General features: G+C 39.7%; 1 protein-coding gene across 2 annotated transcripts in view; it reads left to right on the forward strand.

Moving 5' to 3' along the window:
- pde4ba (phosphodiesterase 4B, cAMP-specific a) overlaps positions 1–26,834 on the forward strand; it is a 165,667-nt gene that overhangs the window by 18,793 nt on the left and 120,040 nt on the right. Inside the window, exon 3 of one of the 2 annotated variants that reach the window (XM_068707607.1) lies at positions 14,562–14,800. In XM_068707607.1, the coding sequence (XP_068563708.1) occupies positions 14,562–14,800 (239 nt within the window). Of the gene's footprint in view, positions 1–14,561; positions 14,801–23,682; positions 24,672–26,834 lie in introns of those variants that run through there. The other variant, XM_068707608.1, reaches the window with a different exon arrangement.

Raw genomic sequence — 26,834 nt, forward strand, 5'->3', positions numbered from 1 at the left:
CAGGACAGAGCAAAATGCAGAGATGAGACGTCTCCACATCCACAGAGAATACAAGATGGTATACTTTCTTTGCAATGCTCTCAATCTTTCCTTTCTTTCTTAGTCACCCTGTGTTTTGAAAGCTCTTTTTCTCTTTTCTTTGTCTGGCTCTTTCCTTCTTCATCATATCTCTTGCTCAAAGTTTCTCCTTTCTTAGGTCCCATTTTCTCCCCGATCCATTTTCCTCTGTCTCTGATCTCAATCTGACTCACAGGTCTTATACAAGTGGTGTGAAGTTTAAACTCCATACTGGTGTTTGCACATGTTGTGTGTAGTCTTTTGCACCTCAGCACAACACATCCTGCATCTACGTCTTTAGTTTTATCTACTACTGATCCTTGCCACCAACTTAAATGTATGCATGTGGAGAGCTAATCTTTTACCAACATATTATATTCATGTGTCAATGTTGTTTTTTAGTGAAAACGTAATGCCTTTTTTCATCACAACAATGTTTGTACTGAACATATATGAAAATAATACACATTTTTCATTACTTGTCCACCCAGCACAGTCTCACATAATCCTGTGGGAACAGTGGCCTCTGTTTTAGGCCTATTTATCTTTTGATTAAAAAAAGCTGCTAATGTGCTTAGGACTGATGACTGCAGGTGAGCTCGCAAAGTTTTTTAAATTTTTTATCTGGAGCATTCACTACAGATATTTCACTACAGGACGTCTTCGTAAAAGTCCAACACTCTTAGACCTACTAAAGGACTTGGTGAAGGTAATGCAGAGCTTGTATACATGGTTGAATCCTGATTCGATGTATAAGATAACACAAAGACTCAAGGCTCCAGTATAAAAGTTGAGTGCTTTTAACAGCCTTCAACCTCCTTGAATTTCACAACATTACCAGCACACTCTGCATACACCACACATGCTTTTGCAAATCAATTGCATTCACTTGTAGAAAGGGTCCAGAAAGCTCATGTGTATGGCACCTGCACATTTATACTGTACGCTCATACTGTATGGACAGAAACATGCAGGTGCACTTAACACTCGCTGTGGATGATTGATACCATTGCTCAAACAGTCCTGAAGGTGTGGGTGTACATTAATCAGTCTCTTTTTCTCTTTCTCTCTCCATGTAAGTTTGAACATTGTGTGCTTTTTTCTTTATTTGAGTACGTTCTTTCTCTCACTTGATTACCTCACCTGTGTTTCCACTGCATGTCTTCTTAACTTTCTCCTTATTCCCTTGACCCTCTAACCTTGACGTATACCTCTTGTCTTGAATATGTGTTGTTGTTGTTGAAAAACACATTCAGTAAAGTGACTCATTAGTGTGTTTTTCAACCCCTGGATCAGAAACAAAAAAACGAAGGATAGGCTGATCCAATAGTAGCTCCCAGACCTTTTAAGGTGCAGTGATCGCAGTGGACTTCCACACTCATCCAGTGACGTGCGGTGAGGTTCGTGGCTGGTGAGGCACTGACACTACATAAGTCAGATTTACAAATATATGAACCCAATAGAGAAGCTTCAATCACCATTCAATTGGCAGCTTGCACATTGACTACTGGTTGTTTTTCATATCAGCATTATTTACACACACATACTGTAGGTAAGGTACATATTTGATTACACCGGGAGCGTGTGCGCCGCGATCTGCCCCACCAGGAGCGTTTCAGAGGCGGAGCGATAATCTGTGTAACAACCACGGATGTATAAAGAGAACAACAAACACATAAACGGTTACAGCGACGAGCTGTGCCTCACCTCAGACTGAATCTCTCACTAACTGGGTTGAGCGCGTGCCTTTTGCTTTCTCATTGTTTGTCACCACTGTACTATTTGTAGACACTTTTATTATATGTCCTTTCTTTCCATAGAATAGGTAATGTATTTCACGTCTGTGTAGAACATATTTAGTGTTGCTGATCTGACAGAAACCGCAGTGAAAAAGCACAGAGGGGCAAACACTACTCTGCCTCAAAGAAGAGGGCGTGTGAGAGCCCACGGGTCGGGTTTATGCTTGTTCTGTCGTTGCTCTTCTTCTACACTTCTCTTCTTCTTATATTTTGCTTTGACCACGAAATGTAAGATTATATATCCAAACTTAAAAATGTCTCAAAAAACAAGGAAATATGACCAAATCAACAGCAATTCAATGTCGGACAGGTAAAGTAACCGTTTATGTGTTTGTTGTTCTCTTTATACATCCGTGGTTGTTACACAGATTATCGCTCCGCCTCTGAAACGCTCCTGGTGGGGCAGATCGCGGCGCACACGCTCCCGGTGTAATCAAATATGTACCTTACCTATGTGTGTGTAAATAATGCTGATATGAAAAACAACCAGTAGTCAATGTGCAAGCTGCCAATTGAATGGTGATTTAAGCTACTCTATTGGGTTCATATATTTGTAAATCTGACTTATGTAGTGTCAGTGCCTCACCAGCCACGAACCTCACCGCACGTCACTGTGTTCTAAACAGACATGAAATACATTACCTATTCTATGGAAAGAAAGGACATATAATAAAAGTGTCTACCAATAGTACAGTGGTGACAAACAATGAGAAAGCAAAAGGCACGCGCTCAACCCAGTTTGTGAGGTATTCACAGTCTGAGGTGAGGCATAGCTCGTCGCTGCCTAACCCCACGTGAGACACGCGCTGAATTAGCGCATGTCCTGCGCATGTCCTGCGCATGTCCTGTTTGAACAGGACATGCGCTAATTCAGCGATTTTGATTATAAAAATGCTTGAAATGATTGGAATCATACAGAAATTATATTTATAGCACAGATCAGTAGAGAAATATTAATATTTATTTTATTTTAGCATTATTTGTTTTTTACTTGTTATGATGACAGGTGAGCGCACGTCCCTGCACTCATCAACAAATTTTGCCAAAAGTTTGGGTGTCTGACGTGCAGACCTGAGCCGGCAGCAGTCTGTGGGAGGGAGATTATATGAGTATGAGATGTGTGTGTGTGTGTAGAGATCTTGATAATGATAATAATAATGACACGTTAATGATGGTAATGGTAATAGTTGTTTTATCAAATGGAGGAATGTGAGAATAAAAAACAGATGAATCAGCTAAGTATCTGCTCTCTGCTTTGACAAGGGCAGATTCAGATTTTGAAGCTTAAAAGTAGTTTAGTGCAGGAGTGGTGGGTGGTTTTACCGTTCAGACGGTTCACTAAGTTTATGATGGCACACCTGGTATAGGGTTTCTAGTCACAGCAGGAGAGGCCTTTCACAACAAGCATTTGCACTGGAATCTGGGCAGGCTATTGTGTACTTGACTGTACGGGATTTTTACAGGCTCCAGACTGTACTTGTACTTTCCTGCGGAGAGGGGCAAGATAAAAGGGGAATGCTACTTCACAGACCAGTTGGATGTTAAAAACAGATACTGAAGTTAGTGAACAGATGCATGTTGAGGCTTTCAAACAGAACATTTAATGGTACAGAGCGACACTGAAGCATGTGTATATCAGCTTCAGATTAAGACTTGTATATGTCTTTAAAGTACATAGAACTAGGTTTTCCATATAAACTCAGAGGAATAGTTTAGAATTTTGGGCAATATATCTTTGTGTAGCTTAGCTTTGCTTATCATAAAGATTGAAAGCAAGGGGAAATGGCTAGCCTGACTCTGTCCAAAGTTAAAATATAAAGCCTACGAACACCTCTATAGCTGTCTAATTAACATGTATCTTATATGTTCTACATGTACACAAACAAAAAATGGAGTAAATGGCTGTAACACTTTCTTGGTAAATAGTTGGTCAACAACTTGTTGTCACATTGAGGTTGCCAAGCAACCAGCGGAACAGATGTTCCAGGCAGATAGGTAAACAGTTTTTAATAAAGCACATAACTTCTCCTAAAACCACAGATTGTCTTTTTCCATTTCTGTTAGATACAATGTGAAGATGGAGCCACCTGTTTCTCTCTACTTCCTGTCTTTATGTGAAGCTAAGCTAATTGCCTCCCACGTGTAGTTAAGTATGGAGTTTACTCTCAGATGAACATGCAAACCAAAATCTTAAAGTATTCCCTTAAAATATGTAAAACATCAAAGTGTTCCTTTAAAATAAGCATATATTTTCTGGTATTGTATTTGTTCAAGCGATGGCTTGAAAATAATTTATGAAGACATATCTACAAACCCCACAAAGTCAAATCCAGTAGGTGGCTCAACATATGGCTAATCATTTTTTAGGAATTATGATTTTGCTTGTGTTTCTTGAATCAATGAGGTTAAGTGTACTGAGGTAGGACATTTTTGTTTTTGGACTTCAGCTCTAACAACAGGGTTTTGGTTTAGCTGGTAATGCTCAGCAGAGATTAGAGTGGTGCAGATGTGTGTGTGTGTGTGTGTGTGTGTGTGTGTGTGTGTGTGTGTGTGTGTGTGTGTGTGTGTGTGTGTGTGTGTGTGTGTGTGTGTGTAAATTATTTGGCACATCATCACGCTAACGTTTGGTGGGTTTGTGAACGTTGAGGGTGTGTATGTTCAAGTGATTAAAATTCAGTATGCCCAAGGATTGGATCTATATAGATTCATATGATTCTTGTGGTGTGTGTGTCTGTCTGTCTGTCTGTCTGTCTGTCTGTCTGTCTGTCTGTCTGTCTGTCTGTCTGTCTGTCTGTTGGACTGAGGTGTCCTGAGATGTGCACAGATTCAATATTGTCCCTGCGTTCCACAGACCTAATGACCTCATTCCCATACAGACCACAGCTAACAATCTCTTTGTGTGTCTGTGTGTGTGTGTGCTCCAGTGTTTTTAGCTTGAATGCATGCCGCAACTGGTATGTGACTCTGCATTTTTATGAAAGTGTGTTTCTATGCTCATCTCCATAGGCGCATACAGAATTACAGGTGATTTAAGTATGCAGCCAACCTTTCACTCATTCAATTGAAATCTATTTCCTAAGGTTTTCAGGGAAGTGTGTCTGTGCACACATTACTCTCATCAAGTCTTGTAAGATATCCATATGAGGTTATAGCTTTAATTTAACCTTTAAACCTCACTGTTTCCTCTAGCTCATATCAGTAATTCAGTTAATATTCTTTCTATGGAATTGAAAGGGTTTTGCTCAACCAGGATGTGTGCAGGTCCTTAAATATAATATGTTATCTTAAGTTATATATTATAAAATGAAATGACCATTTGTATTTAAATTACTGCCATAATAGATTATATTTTGAATGACACCGACCAAACACAGTCGGTAGGTGTGTTATTTTCACCATTGTCTAGTAATTAATTAAGCAAATATGCAAATAACAGATTCCTATTAGTACAAATATGAAATTATAAAACTATTTGTAGTTTTTACTCGACTGTGATTGATGTGTCAGAATCAAATGAGGGCTGATGTAGTTATACCTTCTTTCAACCTTCCCTACCTACCAAGTTTTTTCCTTTATCCAAATAAATACATATTTTTTCTAACCTTACAGCAATAGCTTAACATATTTGGAAATATGCTTAGAGAGAGTTACAGTACTTTAGAGTGAGCCAGGCCAGCTGCTTCCCTCTGCTTCTAGTGTCTATGCTGAGCTAAACTAATATGTAACACACATGAGTGTAGATCTGATAACGTAACTCCCAGAAAGAAATTAAATAATCCATTATGTCTGACTATTTATTTACCTAAATCTTAACCATATAAGTGGCAGATAAGAAAACTTGTAGTGATACTGTAACGGTTTTGGATATGGGTAATTTTGAATAGACAATAACAAATCACATAGCTTCTTGTGTTTGGAGAATGTGTGATTATCAATTGTCTCCTAGTGTTCTTTCATATGTATTTCTTTCCTCCCCTCTGACTCGTAATCTCTCTTGCTGCCTCTCCCTGTCAGTTTCTCTCACTTCTTTTAGCTTCCATCTCTCCTCTGTCATTCTACAGCTCTCGCTCTCTCTCTCTCTCTCCCTCACTGGCAGTTGAGCTTGTATTTACAGGGAGCACGGGTCAAAGTGAACAGCTGTTCATTCTTCAACTAGAGAGCTTGGAAGCTGAAGGTTAAATCTCACCCAGCCAAAGCAACAGTTCAATACTTTTTTTTGTCCTTTTATCCCATCCTCCCTGCTCTGTCCTGTTCTCTTTCACTCTTCTTTCTTTTTATTGACATCTATTTAACCTCCCTCCACTGTCTCTGCGTCGGTCTTAACAAACACTGTAATCTTCTGACGCTCTCTCTATCTCACTCTTGTCTGGTCAGGGGGAGGAGTGATGCTGGTTACCACAGCAACGATAACTCTTTTCTCCGGTGGTGGCACCGTGGGATTACACAAACTCTGACCTCTTGCCCTTTGCCTGTCACTCTATTGCCCAGCATTGTTTTGAGTTCACTCCTTGTCATTCTCTGAATATCCTCCTGTTATGTAGTCAGTGTGCTGCTTTAGGTTCCCTTCAATTATTTGATTTCCTACCCACAGTTTATGTTATTTTTTAAACACCATAACTCAAATGTTTGCTAACCATGGTTGTGAGAGGGACAGTTCTGAAGTTAGAAAGCATCTCCTAAAATCTATTTTTTTTTCCTGAGGCTGAGAATAAAGTGAATTTAGTCAAATATAAATATTTAAAAAAATCCTGTTGCATTTTTAATGAATAGACTTGCATTTGTATAGCACCTTTTTAGACCACTCAAAGCGCTTTACATCATTCCACAGCATTCACCCATTCACACCCATTCATACACTGATGTATGTATGCAGTGGCTCCATGCAAGGTGCCACCTGCCCATCATGATGAGACTAATTCACATTCACGACCATTCATACACCAATGGCATAACCTTCGGAAGCAATTTGGGGTTCAGTGTCTTGCCCAAGGAAACTTTGACATGGACTAGAGAGGGAAGACGACCAGCTACATCCCAGCGAGAGCTGCTGTCCCGCCTCTCTCATAATTTACTGAGTGTCAAAATGTTTTCTAATGGACTTTAGGGCTGCAACTAATGATGACTTTCATTATCTATTATTCATAGATCCTTTTCTCAATTATTGTATTGATCTTTTGTCCGCTAAAATGGTGAAAAATGGTCAGAAAAAGTTTTGATGAGATGTTTAATTCACAGAAGAAGACAAAGAAAGAAGACAAAAAAGCAAATATTCATATTCGAGAAGTTGTAACCAGTATTTGTAATTTTTTTTGTATTTGCTCAGAAAATTACTTAAATAATGAAACATCATTATTAATAATGATTGACATTTTGACTATCAACTTACCAATTAATGGACTGATTGCCACTAAAATCCAACTATACATATAAACTGGTGTAGAGCTCAAAGTAGGAGGAGAAAGGGGGAAGCAGAAAAATTGGCAGGATGTCTAGATTAGAATAGAGATTATTAGTCTATAAAATGTAAGATGTTATTTAGAGTTAACTTGATGTCAACAACACATGGAAGCATTGATGGAATAAATAAGGTAAAATGATTCTTTGGAGGGGAGGGGAATGATTCATGAACAGACTAACAGCATGGATTCAGTCTGGATCTCAATCTGCTTCTCATGTTTTGTTACATCTCCAATAAACTGTCCATGCATACATACTAGATAAATGAAGCTCGAAATGGCTTTGAAAATAGCCTTCAACAAATTACACTGAACATGTTCTTGTGCTCAGCCCTCCGACAAGCAAAATTTACCACACATCACATGTTACTATATAAAGAGGGAAAGTAGGCAATTCATTGTATTACTTGTCTGAGACACGGGGATCGGGCTATTTCACAGCGATAAAGAAAAGATGATAAAAGAAAGAAAGAAGAGATAATAATTCACCAAACTGTTTTATTAATATCCTGTTCTTTTGTCAACCTCAGGGCAATATTTCATAACTTTTAGCAGCCTATAAATCAAGTTTATTTGTCCTGTAGTGAATGTTTATTCAAAGGCGACAACCCTATCTCTGTTCTAGAATGGAACGTTTTAAATTATTGTTTAATTTTTTTTCCTTTTAGATATGCTAATTCATTTAAATAACTTTGACACAGTTGAAGCCGTCAACAATAACTCTTATCACACAAAGGAATGCATCATAACACAAACACACCGACACTGAGAGCACATATATCAATCATCATATTTGTTTTAACAACCCTTAAGATGCAAGCCATGAATATATTTGCAGTCATGCTAATATATGTGTGCTGGCACTGTGCATGCACATGTGAGTGCTTCTATTCATGTGTGTGTATAAAATGCACAGTACTAGGTACTATGAATGGTATGTTTGCATGTGCACACAGCTAGAAGCTATGCTCAACTGCAGATGAATATGTCTTATTTCATACAATACTAATCAGTCTCTTTCAGTTACTCTCCCTGCTCTCCTCTCTCCCTCTTTCTCCCACTCTCACTCATCTTCCTTTCACTCTCTTCTCTCCAGCTATCCCCCTCCCTTCCTCACTTTCTCTCTGCTTTACTCCCCCTTCACTGCAAGTCCTCCCTCTCATGCCCTGCCCCAGCTGTTCGAACCTTTCTTGCTGTTATCCTCTCACATATTCACTGGTCTGTCAGACCTTTTCCCCTCCCGTTCCTTACCAACAGCCCACTCCAACTTTCCTCTCCCACTCTCCATACCTCCCCCTCTATAACGGATGGGAAGCAGGTGTTGTTTTCTTATCTCATCTCCTCATTTCCTCCCTGTTGTTTTGTTGCCTTTGTGTCGAAATGGCGAGAGTGCAGCGAGATTTGTGTGTTGGTGGGGGCGGGTGAGAAATGGGAAGGGTGCCAGTCAAGACTGCCCTGAGATGCATTATGCTCACAGAGAAAAATCACAAAAATAGTACAAATAGTAAAGAAAGCAATTATTTGAAGACTGGATGGTTTACAGTCTAATAGCTCAGAGGGAGTGAGAAATATATAGTTACATTTCTCCAAACTAAATACTTAATTTTCAATAATCCCAAATTACTCGCAAAAGTATTTACATTTTTGTTCTAAAGAGGGTTTGAAAAAGTCTTCTTCCTGCCAAAACTACCAAATATAGTTTTATAGAAAGTATATTTTATTGTATAGCATCATTTAGTTATTGGGTGTCAATGCTAGAAACATTCAAATGAATGGACAGAATGTTCAGAGTGGAAATATTACCACTTTTCATGCATAAACTCTTTTACATACATTCTGGGTATTATTCAGCTTTGAAATCCATATAAATGACTGATGATTTTGCCATTACTTAAATAGTATCTTAAACTTGCTCTCATTCTTACAATGTGCACTCTTTATACATATTTGTAGCTTTGAAATGTAGGAACATTTGTGCTCTCAGACATTCACATTTGGCACTATAAGTCTGAAAGCAGTAGTTACTTGCGTGATCACCATGGCGACCTTTGATTGCAGCTAGGCACAACTGATTGAGATGAGCAAATTTGTGTAATTTGGCACAAACATACAGGCCAATTTTCACACTTTTTCAAGCATCAAGTGCTCTCTACTTATTCATACAGCTGGGGACTGTTCAAACCTTGCAATTTTCCTCATATTTCAAACATTACGGGCATTATTTATTTTTTTGCATCAGCTTTTCAACAAACCTTAAAAATATTCCTCATCTTTCAGACATTATTGGTACAATTCAACTTTTATAGCCAGCAATTCAGTTTAGCATCAGCTTTTCAAGATCCAGCATTCACACTGCAATTTCTTTAGAAATGATCTTCTTTAGTTTGACTTTGTCATTCACATACTACATCCAGACACCCAGTTTTCATCAGTTTTTCTACAAAACCTGTATAATTGGCAACATTAAAATTGATTCTTGGGTATGGATGTATGAAAAAGTACAAATTGTGTCTGTACTAACTGACAGATATTACAAGTGAGTTCAGACAGAGGTCTTGCTCATTAGTTTAGGAAATGAACTGTTTTTAAACTTTTAATTGTAAACAGACCTTTTTAAACAATGAAAATTAGATAGAGTTCCTGTTAATAACTTTCTGCGCCTCCGCACCTGACCAAAATTTGGAAAATTTGTACTGGGTGATGGTTAGAAAGCCATCTTCATGTCAAAAGGAAACCAATACTATTTTTCTGAGACACGACACAAGTCCTCGTCTCCTGTTTTTGTCTTGGTATTAATACAACCAGCTCATTCCTGCTTTTTTTCTTTTTTTTTTTTCATAGACAAAGATGACCCAACCCTGTGCTGTTTGTTTTTCTGCAAAGGATAGTCATTAATCACATGAAAGCAAAAGGTTGCTGAAGGTCGCTGTTTGAACAAATGACCAATGCTTTTCTGGCGAGGAAAGTCTCTAAGCGCTGTGACAGTTGTGTGTCGGGAATAAATTTAGTGTTGACAAGGCTGTAAATGTACATTATTGTCTCTATTAATCTTATCCAGCAGCTGAGGCCTTGTGACCTGGCTGCTGGGACTTGGTGCCTTTTAAACAGCTTTAAACTAAGCATAGAGTTGAATGTAAATATTAATGGTAACTGCCAGGTGTAATTGTGTTGATACCTGATGTTATAAGAGGTAATATGTTAGCTAGCTTGTAGTACTAATAACTTTCACACAAATGTAGCGATGGATTTCCGAAAAACTTATGCAATTCAGTTTGCTATACAAGCAAAAGTATAGGAGTAAAGTATAAATGGGCTAATGACTCAAGCTCTAGTTACATCTTTGCATTTACCGACTGTATCCATGCCTGTCTGGACCTTCCTTGACTTGGAAAATATATGATTAAAAGCCTTGGCAAAGCCTTGTGTCTGATGAGTCAGACCGTTTGAATTGGTTTATGCACGCATAATTCAGTCTCTTTCTTCTGCAGGTGACCAAATGTTACACTACCTCAAAACTCTATGGAAAGAAAAAAAGAGAAATTGCTCACAGTAAAAAAGTTGGCCTTTTGTGATGTCCTTCAGACAAACACTTACTTTCTATAAGAGATCATGATTCAAGTGTTCTGTAGATTTATACAGAGCAATTTGTAAAAATGCAAATTAATTCATGACTCCAACCTTGAAAATATGGAAACTGTTATCACTTCAAAGACATTTTTCAGAGTTGTATTGGCTCAGGTATTGGCAGGCGTCCAGCATGGTGAAATCCTCTGACTGTATTTCTGTTTAGTGTGATAAATACTTTAAGGCTACCTGATCTGATATATGATTGCCACTTGGTATTGAGCTCCATTATACAATATGTGATTTTGTTTTTTTCTCTCATCTAATATCACCAACCTCCATCTTCCTTTCTCTATCCTCTCCGCTCTGCAGTGCAGTTCTTATCACTTCAATATTTCACTTTGTCCTTGCCTTTCCACCACACTATCTCCTCTCTGAGCTATCATAGACAATAATTGTCTAATCCACTATTTATTAAGCATATCAGAATGATTTCTGGAAAACATGCTTACAGTTTGACTAAAAAAAGAAAAGTAAATAGGGCTGGACTATAATTTTTCCACTAAAGCTCTTAATTAAATGAGAAAATACTTAGTACTTTTCATTTGTCAAGTATTTAATTCATACAAGAGTATGCAAAAATAGGTGTTACCATGTTTTTATTTCATATAGGCTATTAATTTATTGAATTACCAGAATGCATGTTATATCGTAATGTAGATTGTTATCGAGATATAGAATGACCTGTATCTGGACAGAAGATAATAAGGATAAACTACCAAGTACGTCTATGCAAATCTGTACGTAATATCGAGTCAGCACCTAAATTAATCAAACATTGGATTTATAGGGTTGAGTCTTGTCTCTAATGAAGAGTTTCGACCTCTGAAGACCAGGACACATAAACAGTTTGTTGTAGAGCAAATTGATTGAGGATTGATATTCACTTCCTGATGATAACTTTTGAATAATGGAGCATTTGTAAAGTTTTTCCACTTTTTTGAGTTTTAATTCAAGTTAAAACACTGGCTATTTTGTATAACGAGATAAAAAAGACAAAAAATATGAAGATGGTTAAAGTATTATTCACAACAATATGCAAACAAGCATACACCTTAATAACACAAAACACATAAAATACTTCCTTGCCAAACCTTGCATGTACAGTATTTTCAGGCTGACCAAATTAATTTTATATTCCCAGAGGGAAATCGGTTTCCATCATTAAACATACACAGTGAAAACGTGCACAGTGAAAATAGTTTGTCAGACTCCCAGTTAGATGGAACACAGTACTAAACAGCCCTAATAGTAGTAGTATATAAGGGTTTCTGGTATCAAAATTGCTGGACAGCAGCACTCATAGATACAAATAAAGCATGTAGCAGCACAACCAAGCTTGGTGAGGTTCAAGTGTTCAGTATATAGGATCAAGTACTGTAAGGCAACCACTGAATACAAAAACACAGCTGTGAAATACAAGAAGTTAAGTCTTTATTCAGTACACTTGAAAAAATACCTTTCCTAACATTTTTCAAGCATAAATTGTAAACTGTAATGAATGGCTAGGGGCAAACGCTGAGTATGCTGAGGTTTATTTTGTTATTAACCAAACAGCATGTCCCCAAATGCATCTGCTGTATGTAGTACCACCAACATGCAAGTTGAGTCTCGTATCCAGTATCCTTGTTTACCATTAGCACTGATCGAGCAGGGAAAATAAGTCACCACCTACTCTGACAAAAAGTCAGCTACAATTTGTAGCAAGAATGGATTGAGCCGTAATGCTTCTGTCACGATCAGTGGCATTGTGTAGTTAGTTTGGTAACTGACGTGAGTAAGCGGGGGAAGGTAAATGGCCGAGAAGAGCTGTTGTGGGACCAAGAGTGGGAGGCTGGAAGGAGTACTTACTGCTGGAGACCCACTAGGTATTGAGCTTAAGAATAAAGAATCAGTACAAATTATTTGGTCATTCATTTTTTTCTCTGCCCTATTGCCAACACTGACTTGTACAGTGCAGTGCCAAACCCGTTTCCTCTGTGGGCTTCTCTCTCATGCAGGTTAGGTTAATTAGCGGCTCAAAATTGCCCGTAGGTGTGATCATGAGTGTGACTGATTGTCGGTCTTCATGTGTTATTGTCTCTCACCCAGTATCAGCTGGGATTGGCTCCAGCCCTCCTGCAATCCTCAGGGATACATTTTGTTATAGTTTAATATTATCTGCACATTATTTTTTCGTCATATTTCCTGAAGTCTAATCTATCATCTACAAAAGTCTTGTTTTGTCCGCCACCAAAAATATTCAATATACTGTTACATTTAAACTCAAATCAATCAAAATATACCACCATGCAAAATCAATATTTTTTTTTTCAAGTTAAAAGACCCTGTAAAGAAAGTGACCTATCTCTGCTTTTTAAGAATCGGGTCAATCATTAGTGACAAACAAGATTTTTTTCTAAAACAGTAAAATTCAGTCATTCCCAAAGCCTGGGTCAGGACCTTTGGGAGATTTTATTAGAGCCAAATAGATTTGCAGAACTTCTTTCATAGTAGTCTTTTATTCAACATTAATTTCTGCAGTTCACCTTTGAGCAACATGAGAAAGCCTAAATGTTCGTATTGTTCTGATAATTGTAGCCTGAATCTAATATGATTCTGGCGTACTTTCTGTTACAGGTGCAGGTGAATGCTGCCGTTTGCTGCTGAGCATATGATGTTGTGCTGCCAAGTGTCTTTTTTTAGCTGCTGCTATTTTAGCTTCTTCCTCAAATCTGAGCTTCCCGAAATAACTAACAAGCCCTTCCTAAATTTCATGGCAGTTTATGAGTGGTTTTAGGGTAGCCGAAAATAATTAATTTAGCAGATTGGTTCACTGATTTTTGAATAACCATGGACAGAAGGGGAAATGCATTGATTGTAATGAGAGTAATTGCGGATAAAAACTAAGGGAAGAGGGTATAAAGGAGGTATTTTTAGTCCTTGTCAAACTGAGAATGATTTCTGTCTCTGAGATGCTCAGTAAAAACAGCCCTGGTTTTCAGAACTATAAACGCTATCTGATGAGACAACAGAAATAAATATTTGCCATTCCCTTCTGACTTGCATGTACATTTGACTGTGCAGCAGAGAAATAAAGATGTTTTTTGAATGCCTTGCAATCAGTTTGCTACAGACAGCACACGCTAACAAGTTAAATTAAGCCAGTAAAAGAGGCAGAATGAAAGAGTGGACTCTTTGGAGAAGAGATATGTATGCGAAGAGATAGTCCGTCAAAGGTTTGCTTGACATTTTTCTGACATTTCTATTCGAGTTCATCCGAGAAAAGAAGTTGGGAAAAGTAAGAAGAGGCTTACAATTTTTTTGTAAAAGGTCACCAGAGGGAGAGGTGTAGTGCTTTACATACTGTATGCAATGCCATCTGAAGCCGGAAACAGGCCTGTGGCGCCCCTTAGTGGGCAAACAGTTGATGAGCAGGAGAAAGAAGTTGTGTCTGTGTAATTAAACACAGGATTCACTTTGAATTAAGTAGAAAACTGATTTGATAAGTTGAGTTTTGCACTGTTCCTTTAATCTCCTATTATCTCTATACTCTCATTTTCCACTTCTCTTTGACTCTAAATTAATTTTAATACTGTGTTATTTAATTTTGTGCACTTCCTCCTTCATTTCTTTCTCTTCTCAGGACTGCAAAGAGCCTCCAGATTGCTGCCTCAGTGAGTCTTTCACATCTCCGTCCTGCACACTGGGGGTTGACCTGCGCCATGGCAGACGCCGTTTCTCGGGCAACCTGCAGCTGCCACCGCTGTCATGGCGGCAGGGGGAGAGGTCGCGGACGCCTGATGAAGAAATCATGTCCAGGCCAACGTCCTTGCCCTTTGGAGCCCCTCCTAGGATAGATATCACGCCAGTTGATCCTGAATGGTGAGTGGAAAGTAAAAGAAACAGCAGAACACAAACTTGCACAATGGAAGCATTGCAAGCTTGTTGTTTATGACACAATGTGAAACACCTGGAGTAATCAATCTAAACTGCTTTTCTTGGTTCCTGAGAAGTTGATGCTGTGGAGATCAGAGCTGTTTGCGTATTCTAATTAAAGTGCACAGGTTGCACTGCTGACACGTTAGATCGTTACAGAGTACATATGCTATTCTATACTATCAGTAGAGGGGGTGGGCATCCCTATGTGGTTAGCTTCTGTGTAACTGGATAGGGATATGCTTTGGCTGATGTGGATATTGGGTGTCTTGGGTACATCAGGTAGATATAGCACTCACTGATGGTTGAAGTTGAGTTTTTGTACCAGAGTTTTCTGCAGTGATGTGATATATCACACAGGTCAAAGGTTAAATAAATAGAATTTGGTCATCTGAGCCAAAGTTATTAAATAGGAAACCACGGGTTTCCCCCAGTCATACTGAGCAAAGACTGGGCTTCAAAAGTCTTGTTATAATCCCTGTCTTCATCAGTGGCTGATCTGTCATGTTGTATTCAGCCTGTTGAAGATGACACTGCCTTGTTTCATTATGTATGCACTATGCCTTCAGACACACACACACACACACACACACACACACACACACACACACACACACACACACACACACACACACACACACACACACACACACAGACAGCAACAGGTACAGCGTGCAGTTTCAAATAACAAAAACAGCAAGTGGCCAGTTCATGGCGGGCAGCCAGGTATCCAGTTGTGTCAAATTCAGATATGTTTTTAATGAACTAATTGGCTCAGAGCTCCAGTATTGTGTGTATGTGTGTGTGTGTTAGTGAGTGAATATAGATTGAGCTAGTAAGAAACACACTTTAAATGGAGTTGCATGTGTTTGATTCCTTTTAGTTACATGAAAAAGGGTTGCTGGAAAGGTTAGTGCTAATCATACTGTCTTTTTTTTGCTCTTAGCCTTTTTAGCAAAGTAAGGCCTCCTTGTGATCCACTGTGACCGATTGTATATTTTTACAAGCAAAATAATCGAAGACTGATTTTCCCATCTCAGATTGTTTCTTTTAGATAGTTTTTAAAGATAAAAGTCAGGAAAAACCCAAATATTTCACAAAAACCCAGAAAATAAACTATATTTTTTATTTTGTGTTGTTTCAGTAACTCTTTTTTTCATCGGTCCCATCTTGTGAGTTGTGACCCAGGTTGGAAAACACTGCTCAAGGTCACTAGTAGTCTTTTTGTGTTGGAGTCAAAGCTAGGCTGCCATACTTTTTCTGACATTTCTATTTCTACCAGAAGAGTGCAGTGTGGGCATGGTTGACTGGGTGGGCTTACACACACACACACACACACACACACACACACACACACACACACACACACACACACACTCTCTCACTCATCCATATTCACACATACAGACTGGTGACAGATTAAAGGAAAAAGCTAAATAAATGAATGGAGAAACATAAATGCAGATGCTTCCACGCTGATGAGTGTGACAATTATGTGAATAAGATGCTTTGACCTTCGACCCTTGTGGTGGTAATTTGTTACCCATCTGTTTTTAAATTTGTATAGAGCCTGACAACAACACCCATTTATTTATTTTAACAGCGAGTTTATTGGTGGTTCTACAGTCTGCTTGGGCAACCGTAGACTTTATAGCAGGTGAAGTGTGTATCAGTCATCAGTAACCCTGGTGGTAGAGGCAGACATGTCCCCCCCCCCCCCGTATGCCTTTCCCTCCCGGCCTTCCTCTCTTTTAAGAAGCTATCACACTATGTCTCCTTCAGGCATCACTGCTGCTACAGTGTAACGCCAGGGTCAGCAGAACCTTCCTGAAGGTTCTCAAGTCTGATTATTCTCTGGTGAAGCCTAAAGCTGGTAGACGTGTGTGTGTGTGTGTGTGTGCTATATGTGTGTCTATATATATATATGTCTGTCAAACCATTGAAGTGCCCGTCATCAGCACAAACTCCTTGTTTCCTCTCAATCCCATCTGTTTCTTGTTCTTATTTAAGTGCTTTCATCAATGTTTTTTGGAAGGACGGACTGGGAGCAAGAAGTTATTTTGGGATTCAATTATTTTTCCTGCTGATGTACACAATTGTTTCAGAGTGCCTCATGGATTGTGTGTGGTTGTTCGTGCTTGTGCCACTGCCTGAGAAAAGCCAGTGTAGTGCAGAAGGAAACTGTAAATGACAGCACCTACTGAACATACTGTGTTTTTTTTGTGTTAATATGTGTGCATATACAGGACAGATACATTGATAGTTCAAACACAGCTAAGTGAAAGCCAGTGAATACAGTTACAGTACATGCACACTAGTAATCAGAGATTAACCTGATGTTAGCAGCTGCCATGAACACTTCATCTAGATTGTCTTAATCAGGCAAAGAAAGGTAATCACAATGAATACAAACAAACATGTCTGTTAGTTCTGTAATCATAATAGGGTTGAGATACGGCAATTACCTCATGTCTTTTGACTGCTGCCAATGGCCAGCGAGAGGAAAAAAATAGTTAGTAGTATTTGGTGTGTTTGTTAGATAAGACAAACAAAGTAAACGGTCTTACCATGATAATGACGCCTTCACAATAGTACGCTGATGAAATGATTAAATTGACACTGTCAAGTTTTGCTTAACTTTGCACTGGTGTCATTTAATGGTCCTCACTTGTGCAAGATTTATCACGCTCCATCGGCTGAACGGCTGCAAATAGAGCACATACACAGACCTACGGGTGATGATTGGCTGAAGGCACTCCATGGTGGTCCAATGTCTCATGATTTATGGATGGGAGCAAGCAAAAACCTTATGGTACCTTCAGACCACATGAATGCCTCCCATTCATTTCTATGTGGAACAGAGCGGGACACATTCACCTCCAGTTGCAAATTTTCCCGACTCCTTCACTTCGCACACAGTTAAAATTTGATTGAACTTTGACAAGCGCAATAGTGAGGCTCTCCAGTGTCCAGCCTGTTTTTATAGTTTATAATCTTTATAACAAAATACTAAGTTTGTGCATATGTCTTCCCAGAATGCTTGTGCTTTTAAACATTTATCTATGTAAAGTCCAAACCAGTGCTGTCTGTGATGTATAATGATATAATTTCTCACGATGATCCCTCTCCAAACTTGATTTGAAACTATATTTGGATGTGTTTCTCGCCCTGGGTCGGGACGACGCGGGTCAGATTTTGGCTCGTCTGCACTCTTTGTACTTTCTTTGTGTGCTGTGTTGTTGAGCACTTCCCTCTCTGCTGGTGTTCCAGACTGCTTCCCACACAGCCAGTGAGCATAAATTGGATCTTACAATTTTCATTTTAGCACGCACAGGGACCAAGGCAGACAAATTACGCACAAAGATTATATTTGTCTTAATGTCAAATTCCAGTTATTCAATTCTAACCATACCATGGGTATCAAAAGTATTGAGCCCCTCTGGGCTTCAACTTTGAATATCAGCAGATTACCTTAATATTTGACATAAGTCAACAGAAAAAGTATACTTTTGTTCAATAGATGGGCCTCTGGGTGCAATACAACTCCCAATCTATGTGTATGAAAAATGCTGCTCGGCTCATCTTCAATGGAACACCAACAGTCAATATGCATCTAATATTTTTACATCGTTTTGCATGCTTATAAAGCTTAGCTAGTGGAGCATTGGATGGTCAAATATGATCCAGGTTTATGCGAAATCCTTGGAACGAGATGTCATGTCCTCCACAGTTTCATCAGCTTTGGAATAGTTTTGGTTGAGAGGAAAATAATCTGTTTTTATCTGTATTTACCTCGGCTACTCTTGTCAGTTTGTGTTGCATGGCAATCCCCTCGTGTGAGTGAGTGTGAATTAAACCTCCGAGTAGTTTAGTCTGTTAGGCTGTGAGTTGACAGGGATGTTAATAGGATAACTGTCGTCATGCTACAATATACTCAAACATCCCAGGGGGACATTTGCCGCAAACATCACTCTTTTTCTATTCGCTAGGATTGTACAAAGAAGAAATATTGACAAAGTCACCCTCAAATCATGAAGCACTTTTTTTCGGCTTTTTCCCCAGTGGTTTTAGATTTCTCCACAAACCACTTGTAACCTCTTTGCTATTGTTCTCTGCGGTCTCTTTACTCAGATTTTCACTGTTTGTTTTTCCATTTCTAGAAGCTTTTGTCCTTTTGTTTATATTTGCATCGATTGTGTGGATATAATTTCTATGGATAAATAATTCACAGCCTCTTTTCACCTGTGTATGGCACTTCAATGTTTATTATCTGCTTTCTCTTTGTGTTCGAGTCTCTCTCTGTTTTTCCATGAGCCTTTGTAAAGAAGGAGTATAGGTCTGTTAATCTGGGCCACACGCAGTATGTCTTTTCTCTTATTTGGGAGAGACGGAGTGTGAAAGTAGTGGTAGGCAAAAGATGGTTATGCTACATTTAGGGCTTTCATCTCAAGACCTAAACCCAACACACACACACCCCCACCCCCACCTACACACACACACACACACACACACACACACACTATCCCGATCACCCCCATCAGACCCTCATGCTCATGATAAACAATATAGGGCTGCAGCTATTGATTAATTTAGTATCAAGTATTTTACCAATTAGTCGAGTAATTGGATGAAAAATACTTATGCTTTGTTAAGGAGCAATACTAAATCTACAAAAGAAATTAAGATTAATTGATTTCTTTTTACGAAAAATCAACACCTGTATTTCTTAAATTGCATACAATAATGTTATAAAAACTAAGGCAAAGCTCTAGACTAACTTTTTTCATCACCGTACTTAAAAATTATTTCAACCGTCCAGACATCAGTGTAAACCAAATCAAATATTTTAAATGTTATCTTTTTACCTTGTTATTGTCATCTACAGTGGTTATTTGCATACAAACCAGCAATTCAAATTACTAGGAAATAAATTAACTGGAAGAATCGTTTCAGCCCTGATAAACACACTGAGACATGCTAGATCCCCACATACAGGTCTTAAGAATGTTCTTGTCGCCCTACTCAGGGCTTCACTGTGGAAGACCAAAGACTAAGGCAACATGGGGCCGGCTGAGGCATCTTTCTTCCATGTTATGACTTTATAGAAAGTGACAGGTGGGGCTTGGAGGGGCAGGGATGCTTATACAATATTTAACCCTATACTCATTGAACAATGTAGGGAGATAAGACAAAAAATTGGCAGGATATTGATTGATCAATTATATCATCTGCTTCCTCTTACAACTATATTGCTTCAAATCAGCATGTGGAGGAACGAGAACCTTACATGGATCTTTATGTAGGTAAAACCAGTCACCAAGGCCTATCAGCAAAAAAGCACAATACAACAAAACAAAATAACCTTAGGGATGCTAATAATGATTTATCAAATATTTAATCAGATTAATCATTTAAATAGATCAGTAAAATGTGAGACAAATGTTCCTCCCAGTATCCCAGAACCCAATGAGACATCTTCAAATTAAAAAAAACTAAAACTCCAAATGTTGGCAAAGGCAAAACAAGCATTTTTAGCCATGAAAATGGCGTGAAACGTCTGACGGTCAGTCTGCAAAACACTTTGGTGAAATATCTTAACATGAGAGATGAGAGAACAGAGGACATTTTCAGGGGTTGCACAGATGCCTAAAGAATGCAGCATTCAGTCTCTATTTGGACAGATACCAATATTGAGGTCCTTGATCAAAGAACACAACACACTAGCTCAGAGCTGCCAGAGCTCCTTTACAGTTGGCTGCAGGGCCTATTGTATATCGCTGTTGGTTCTTCCTGTGCTGTGACTGTGCATTGTGCGCTTTCATTCAAGCTCTCAAGGGTGTAAAAAGACGAGTTTAATGTGGAATGAAATGGCCCAGTCACTCTCTAATTCAATCTCTTTCAATCTTTCATCTCTTTGAAAATGGTTTGCTGGCATTGGTTTTCTATCCTTCTCATTTGTGCTTTGTCATTCATCTTTTGTCATCTACCTATTCAGTGCAGAAATGTCAAAATATGCAAGAGCCAGCAAAAATATTTTCAATATTTATTTTTTTTGGTATACAGGTGTATTTGATCCATTCTTTCTATTTTTTTATATTAAGTCTACCGCATCGTCACTGATTTCAAGAAGACCTTTCAAGCTGATGGAGAAACTGTGAGAAGAGTCTTTCTCTTTCAATACTATAAAGAGCTTTTTCCTATGGATTGCAATGTCATTCCATCCACCACTGAGGCTGAAACATGTCAACAACTTCTAGGTTGATTGCTTTACATTTTGTGCAGCAATCAGAAGTCATCTCAGTGTTCCCTGATTGTCTCTTGTAGCTTCCAGTCTCTGGATTCACTGATTGCTTCCGTGGAGTACTGTCTCGTTTGGTTTGCCAGATCTCTTATTTCCTTAACCCCCGTAGAGAATGAGGCTGTCCCTCATGTTTTGGCCAGAAAGGCTTGTCTAGAGGTTTCAAAAGAGCCACCAACTCATAGTCAGGTAATTCTTTTAGTCAGATTATCAACTGATAAAATTGCAACCTGTTGCCATAAGAACAACCCCTTTTCAATCGTATCTGCCGTTTCCCCCTTCTCTCTTCCATCACTCAGTCTCATTTGCTGAATGTGACAGCTTGGGATGGTTCACGTAACTCATCCCTCATTTACTGAGGAACCCTGATAAAGAAAGGAGGCCCCTGTATTTAGCCTTCCACACATTTGAGTGTGATGATGCATCATCATTTGCTGTTAAAAACATGACGGGCTAACACAGGAAGGTCCTTCGGCACTGCTTTCACTGTGTTGAAGCTGCCTGCTGCCCGTCTTACAGTGAAAACCTGTCTGATTTTCAGAATCTGGGTATTCAGTTTTGCGGTTTTGTCCTTTAACTCTTTTGCTTTTTGGCAGACTGGTGGCACAGTGAATTCAATTTAGAGAGGAAAAATATGCCTTTTTAGAATACTCCCACCCCTTTTAAAGACTTGTGCACTGCCAACTTTAAGCGATGAGCAAGGCAGCACACTGACTGGACTTGAGGAAACACATTGTCTTTATCTCCATGGCAGTTGACTGCTCATCTTACCCAAACAATCGTGTGCACATCCATGTAGGGTACTTTCAACCAAAGTGATGCTACTGGGAACATAAAATGATTCGACATTCGACACAAATGCTGCCTTTATTTCTTTGGCTAAATGCTGTGAAGGAATAGTTGGAGCACCTTGCAACTAAGCTGTTGCAATCCGATCTAAATGAGCGGATTGTTTCCTGCATCAGACTAGCACTCATGTCAACAATCTTTTTGGAGAGTGTTTCGCTTTTTATTCCGCTATTTCTATTTTTCTTTTCGGAGCGATGCTGTCACGGTGCCTGTAAATGTTTTTGCGCAGCTGCTTTTGTACACAGCCACTCACTGTCCCATTAATTCATTCCTTTGCCAAATGCACACCTTTCACTTTGTCATCAAACAACAACGTCTTTGCTTCTTTGCACACAGACCCATCATTCTCATCACAAACAAAAATCCACAGGTTTTTCTCCCTTAGAAACTGTGCATGTGTCCAGTAATGGGGAACATTGCTTCTCAAAAATAATCTTTTTTGCTTAGTATGACAACCAGTTCACCTACCAGTATTGAATGCTTCTAGGATGTCTAAGTAACGGAAATAAAAAATACAGGTCCATTATTTTTTATCCTGTGTCCAGTGTTGTGTTTTTTCAAGTATTAGTTTAACCTATTTGCAGGTTTGATTATTTGTACTGTAAAACAGGAGAGCGATGGAGGAAAAAGAGCCAGGGAATGCCATGCATCATTGGCTGATTTTAGACCACTGACTGATGCACACTCCGGCCCGCTGTGCTCCTATGACGCATCATATTACTACAAGTGATTTCTTCTCCATATACCCGCTTGGTAAGACTATTTTCAAAGGTTTTATTGGCAAGCATTTAGTGAGAAAGCAGTCCATGCTTCGATGGCTCAGAATCATCAGTGACTCACAACCAAAACAAATCAGTCCACACAGCAGACAAGCAAGTGCTCAAATTTCCAATACTTGTCACGCTGCCATTCTGCCTGTTCTGATGTTCCTTTTGGATTTTTCTCCCTCATCTTCTCCGTCTCTCTACCTTTAGGGCACTGCCCCTCTTTTTCTCACTCTCTTCTTTTCATCACTCAGAGTAGCCCTTTGTGTGTGTGGATGTGTATCTGGAATGAGTGTATCTATCAATTCTTTCTTTCTTACCCCCTACATACTGTGGCAATCTCATGGTTGGTTTGCTTCCATTCAGACAGAATTATGGATGGGTAAAAGTGTGTGTGTGTGTGTGTGTGTGTGTGTGTGTGTGTGTGTGTGTGTGTGTGTGTGTGTGTGTGTGTGTGTGTGTGTGTGTGTGTGTGTGTGTGTGTGTGTGTGTGAGAGAGAAAATGTTAGATTGTAGTGGAATATATTGTGGTTGTCGACTTTTATGTACGTGCAAAGATGCAGGCTTGAGACTGTTAATCTGAATCAGTTGACCTTTGGTGCAGTGTGTATGTTTCTCCTCACTGATGCCCATTAAGCTGTTTGGTTTTATCTCCATTCCAATTTTTTTTTTTGGCTTGCACTCACCAGTTGCCTGCCGATCTAAAGGTCACAACATCATCAGCAACATCACCAACAAATCCCGGCTAAACAAAAAATAAATAATAAAACTGACAACCTGTTACTGTGCCTGCCTGTTTGTCGTCACAACCACCACCAGCCAATCCTGACCAGGGGAGGTGTGGCTTGCACACGTTGCGTGCCTGCTCTGAGCTCCTTGTGTATATTCTGAATGAAACAGCAAGTGAAGCATTTGCCTGCGTGCTGTGCTCTGCTCCGCTTGCCGCCCTCACTGTGCGAGTGAAGGGAAATCTGACTTGAGGCTCGGCATAGTGGGAGTGACTCTGTGCCACACCGGGAGTGCCTTTGGGAGACGTGGGGGTTGTTTGCAGAGAGGGAAGGTCAGTCAAGCAGTTCTTGATGGAGGGGAGAGCAAGACAGGAGGAGGCAGAAAGCTGTTTCAGCCCTTCTGAATCATTCATAAGGGAAATCCTCCAACATCAAGCTGCCTGGATGGACTGAGAGCAAGAGTTTGTACCGAGGTGTGCATTCTGAGGGCACAAACAGTGACAGAGGGACACAGAGAAAAGGAAGCAGAGTGATAGAGCACTTTACAGACAGTAAAACCAGGAGGGAGGGAAATGGGAGAGTGTTGAGAAGAGGAATTCGTCTGTCCTGGAAGGAGCTGTATGTGACCCTGCTGTGGGTAAAGCTCCGCTAGGAACCTCTGATGAACAGAAGACCATCAGGAAAACACGGTGCATTAGCCAAAGGAAAGCCGTGCAGAACGAAGATGAGGATATAAAGCACAGAGGCAACACAAACAACAAAAGGGTATGTGTGAGCTGGCCTTTTCCTGGGTGAATGTTTGTCTGTGAGGTAGCCTCAATCTTTCTGCTTCAGCATTTCAACTCAGCATAAACTTCTGGATAAAAGAAACCTGCTGTACATGCTGATGTGACTAAATTAAGACAAAAAAGGGTAGAATTTTGAGGACAGAAAGACTCGACCCAGAGTGCAGGGATGTCTTCCAACGAGCTGAGCGTTGAGATGGACTCATGCATCCGGACATTCAAGGAGCACATGCACCTGGAGCTGGAGCCGCCCAAAATCCCAGGTGTGGTGGGAGGGAAGAGGGGAGCCACGTCCCCCAAACTGTCGCCAAGAAGCTCCCCACGCCTTTTCCGCAAGCTGATGGTCAACAAGAGCATCCGACAGAGGCGACGCTTCACTGTAGCCCATACCTGGTAAGGCCTGTGATGGGGAGGGGAAGCTGGGGAAAACAGGGTTGAGACATAAAGGAAAGAGAGAGAAATTAGGGATCGAGGTATGTGACAGAGGATTAGCGTAAGGAGAGAAGAGATGGAGAGGGGAAGGGTATGGATGAGAAGAGGAAACTGAAGAGACATAATGGGATTGAATTGCTGAGGGATATGGTAAGATTAAGAAAGGTGGCAAGTAACAGTGGGTGGTTGGGGGGGGGGGAGCTGAGAGATGGACATGTAAGATGAGAGGTAGAGGGGTTCTGTGACAGAGGGACAAAATCTGTCACAGAAGGTGAGAAAGTACAGGTACAGAAATTGAGGTAGATGGTTAAAAAAAATAAAGATGCTTGATGTCTTCTAAAAATAAAACTGTTTTGTGACAAGAGTTTGAGAGAGGCCAAACTATGCTGTCTGGTGATTTGTCACTGGGTTAGATGATTACATAATGGGATGAAATCACAGTCAGCAGACTCCCTTGTCCTCCATTTTGATGAAGTGTATCCCTGCCCTGTACCTGGGTGAAATGTGTGTGTGTGTGTGTGTGTGTGTGTGTGTGTGTGTGTGTGTGTGTGTGTGTGCGTGTGCGGATCAGTCCTCGTTTTGGATGGCTGCATTGATGTGGAGGGAGTGTTACTGTATGTGCGTTATGCAACCTGGTGGTCCTTAACCTTTAATGGTTCACACAACCCCAATGAACAAGTCAATGTCTACATAACACAACACACGCTCAACACAAAATGACAAATGCACTGCAACATCACACAACTTGCAATATGGTTCCTTTCACATTTTGTTGTGTCATTCACATTGCTTTTATTTCTCTTGGCACAATTCCTAGAAGAAGCCCAGAAGCTGTGAGTCTGACTTCTTCAATTTAACAGGATTACAGCATCATGATAATACTGTATATATTCACGTATTTTTTTATACAAACCTCATATTATTTAAATCATTTTGCGCCCCATCCCCCACCCTCTCCCCGAGTCTACCTCTTTATTTTGCAGCAGTTAGGCATTATAGTAGAAGGGATGGGAGGGCTTTCTATGTTATGCAATGTATGGATTAGAGGCAAGGAAAAGAGCTGCTGGGATTTCACTACAAAGGCTCAAGGTGACATTTGTCCCTCATAAAAACAGCAGTTACAGTGCATTTGTTCAAATTAGGCAGCAGCAGTCAGAGACACTTTGTTTTCTTTATTTCATGAGGTTTGTGAAGGTTAAAATCCTCTTTTGCAAGAAAAATAAATAATTTAGCATATACCCATAAACACATACTACACATCTCTTTAAAGCTTGACATGTATACAAATTTGTGGTAACATGAAAAAGCTTGGCTTGTCACTGCTTGTATGGAAAAAAGAATATCGGGAGGGAAAGGAAAAAAGTCTAGATATGAATCAGCTCTTGTATGTTGTGTTGAAACACGCTGTGTTGTTTCTATGATGGAACGAAAATAATATGTGTGTTTTCCTCTGTGTATGAATGCATATTTTGTGATGCTAAATCGGTATGTGTGTTTTTAGATGCACATTTTGCATTTGTAAATGTAATGGATGTTTATTCTCTCTCTGTCTGTCTTCTCCTCCCGCCACAGCAGCAGACAGAACGGGAGCTCATGTCTGTTTATCGCTTCTCTCTTTCATTGTATAGCCTATTTCTGAGCAGACAGAGAGATTTGTGGGGGTTGGGTAGGTGCAGGGGGAAAAAGAAGGCAAATGGCTTCATTTAGAAATCATTAAAGATGTCAGTAGTGTCCTTTGCCTGTTTGACCAAACTATATGGGCTCGATCCAGAGTCATGACAACACCCATCATAACCATTAACTGCCAGTCTAACCCATTAAAAGCCAGAATCATGAAAAAGCGTCCTTGAGCGAGAAGCTGAGGTCTATCTGCTCACTCACTGTAATGCTTTGAGAGTGATGGGTAAAAAGCTAAAAATGGAAATGGGGGAGAAAAAGCAGACACAGCGAGAAAGGGACCAAAGGGAAAAATCAATCAGGACATTGAGGATAACATTTGGGAGATAACGACACGTGCCAACTAGTACCTAGTGTTTTAAACTTATTTTTCATGCTTGTTTTTATCAGACTCACAGTACATTGGTTATAGTGAATAAAAGGTAAAAGTAATAAACAAGGATTACA

This window comes from Cebidichthys violaceus, unplaced genomic scaffold, assembly GCF_023349555.1.
Source record: "Cebidichthys violaceus isolate CVI_PGR_0920_01 unplaced genomic scaffold, fCebVio1.0.p SCAF_13, whole genome shotgun sequence".
NCBI classification, from domain to species: Eukaryota; Metazoa; Chordata; class Actinopteri; order Perciformes; family Stichaeidae; genus Cebidichthys; species Cebidichthys violaceus.